The 2,362-nt window shown below is 38.8% G+C and overlaps 1 protein-coding gene across 1 annotated transcript in view; it reads left to right on the forward strand.

Moving 5' to 3' along the window:
* The first annotated feature begins 423 nt into the window (after window positions 1-423).
* CLDN10 (claudin 10) overlaps window positions 424-2,362 on the forward strand; it is a 63,847-nt gene continuing 61,908 nt past the window's right edge. The window contains exon 1 of the mRNA XM_009891637.1: window positions 424-510. Within this exon, the coding sequence (XP_009889939.1) occupies window positions 441-510 (70 nt within the window). The 5' untranslated portion in view covers window positions 424-440. The remainder of the gene's footprint in view (window positions 511-2,362) is intronic.

A 2,362-nucleotide genomic window follows, 5' to 3' on the forward strand; every position in this document is an offset into this window, starting at 1 on the left:
AATATTAAAACATTTCCATTAATTTTTACAATTAGAAATTAGTACGTAAGTACTAGCAACTAGCTCCCATAAAGTTGTACCTTGTCTTTCTTTCTAAACATTTGTAATGCCTAAGGCCTTTCTTAAATCACTCAAGCATGGCAATTTCTTTCAGCTACATTAACTTTCTGTAGCAAGTGTTACTGAACTTGTTCAAGTATAATTTGCTTATGTTATGCCTTTTTGCTTACTCACATGACTGAAGTACTTTTCTCTCCGCACAGTGGCATTACTAAGTCCCTGGGTTAGAGAGGAACATGCTAGGAATACAGATTATAGCTTTCATATTTTGCTTCTGTGGGCTGGGAGCTGCTATTGCTGCTACTGCATCGAATGAGTGGAAAGTCACCAGTCGAGCATCATCTGTTATCACTGCAACCTGGGTTTTCCAGGGTCTTTGGATGAACTGTGCCGGCAACGCGCTGGGTGCTTTTCACTGCAGACCTCACCTTACTATCTTCAAAGTAGAAGGTAAGGAACTGTAATTTAACTGGAACATATGGAGAGCTGTGTGTATTGCGAGATGTGAGCCTGAGGAGAAAAAGATTATTTTGGCTGGTGCAAGAGATTATGATTAAAGCATTGTGATGAATATAAGTAAAGGATATTGTAGGCAGAGTATCAGAAGCAACTTTGTAAGGATGATATGTGTTCCAAGACAGACAGTAAGCTCTACTCTGTGGTTGGTAATATGCGATAAGTATACTGGACAAAGTTCCAGTAAATACGCTATCAGTAACAAACGACTGTTAGCAGGGAGATGGACTAAGCTGTCTTCCAGCTCTAATTTCCATGCAAAAATAAGCGTCCTGCTTGCTGGATGGGAAGAGGAGGAAAGATAGCAAGGTCTGTGACAGTTATCAGTACTCTTTTTAGTATCTAAGGAAATTATATTGCAAAGAACCGTGTCCATGAATACTATCCAAATATTCATATGCTGGGAATAAGGTGCATGTGTATATACTTGCTGTATCACAGGCTAATATTTTAACTTTAAAGATCAAAGGTGTGCTGTTTCAGAATGTCCGTTTTATGGAAAGCTTTGGATTTGGAAGCCATCTACCAGAGCGCAAAAACAAACAGGGTCTATGTCAGGAACAGGATTTCTCAGGGACGGGGACTAACTAAAAGTTTGCTACGCAACGTGTTTTCTGTTTTGCTCTGTGTGTAAAGCAGTAAATGAAGAGGTTTGTTTTCTGTTTGTTGTTAAGCCAGAGTAGGCAAGATAGTGTTTTCAGCGAAACTGTGTGTAAGCACTCACGAGGGTGAGGGCAGAGGGATTGCTCTCTCCTGGACAGGGGCAGCACACGAGCAAGATGGAGTCCGGCTAGAGTAGGAAAAAATGGGCTGAGATACTGGGTTTTTTTTAGGAAACCAGAAAAGAAACCCAGGCGAGACAGAACTAGTCTTCCAAAGCTTTTATAGGACCAGAAAGAAGCACAATTGTAAGATGTAAACAGCCAGTGGCTGAATGAGATATAAAATGCACCGTTGCGTGGTTGTTACCATACTACATAAACAGGGTCATAGACATGCCTCGCACACACAGGGAAATGTGGGGATGTTACAGATCCATACCTTTTCTTGCCTCTCATGCCCCTGCCACATCAGACTGCACGCTGGGACATACAGATCAACTCTTACACATATAGAAGACTTTGAGATAAAACTCTCCATCATTTTTGTATACATTTTATCATGCCCTGCTCCATCACAAATTGCACGTGAGGGATGTGAATGGATAAGAATAGTTTTACTTCTTTTAAAGAATGCTGTTCATCAAAAATGGCTTAAAAGTTATAGAAATGTGCACATATGCTTTAGAAGTTAATATTATATCTTTGCAAATCAACATTTATGCATTATTTCTGCCAAGATTTAAAGAAAAAAAATCAATACTTCTCAGGCACATACGATCAAATTTGTTTAAAGCAATGCAAAGTACTTCAGTAACCAGAAACTACCATTATTGCTATTATTAGTAGTACAAAAGCTGCTTTCAGAATCATCAGCTTTAATCCATTTGCCACTTTGTATTCTTACTATTATTTTGATCAGTGGCAGATTGAAACTTGAATAAACAAAATATGCATCATTATGCGTGCATCCTTTAAATATGTACTTAAGCATCTGAGTAAGATTTTGCTTATTTGCTGTTTAGAGTAACATAGACAAAGAAATTCACAACAAATTAAAGTAGCACGCTCTTGTTAAAGTAAGGGAGTAGCAAACTGCTGTACTGACATTTAGGAAGTCTAATTTTAGCCTGCCAGTGCGGACACCAGCAAAGGGTAATGTTACATGTAGCATAAACACTACTGGG

Source organism: Charadrius vociferus, unplaced genomic scaffold, assembly GCF_000708025.1.
Source record: "Charadrius vociferus isolate BGI_N301 unplaced genomic scaffold, ASM70802v2 scaffold110, whole genome shotgun sequence".
Classification (NCBI taxonomy): domain Eukaryota; kingdom Metazoa; phylum Chordata; class Aves; order Charadriiformes; family Charadriidae; genus Charadrius; species Charadrius vociferus.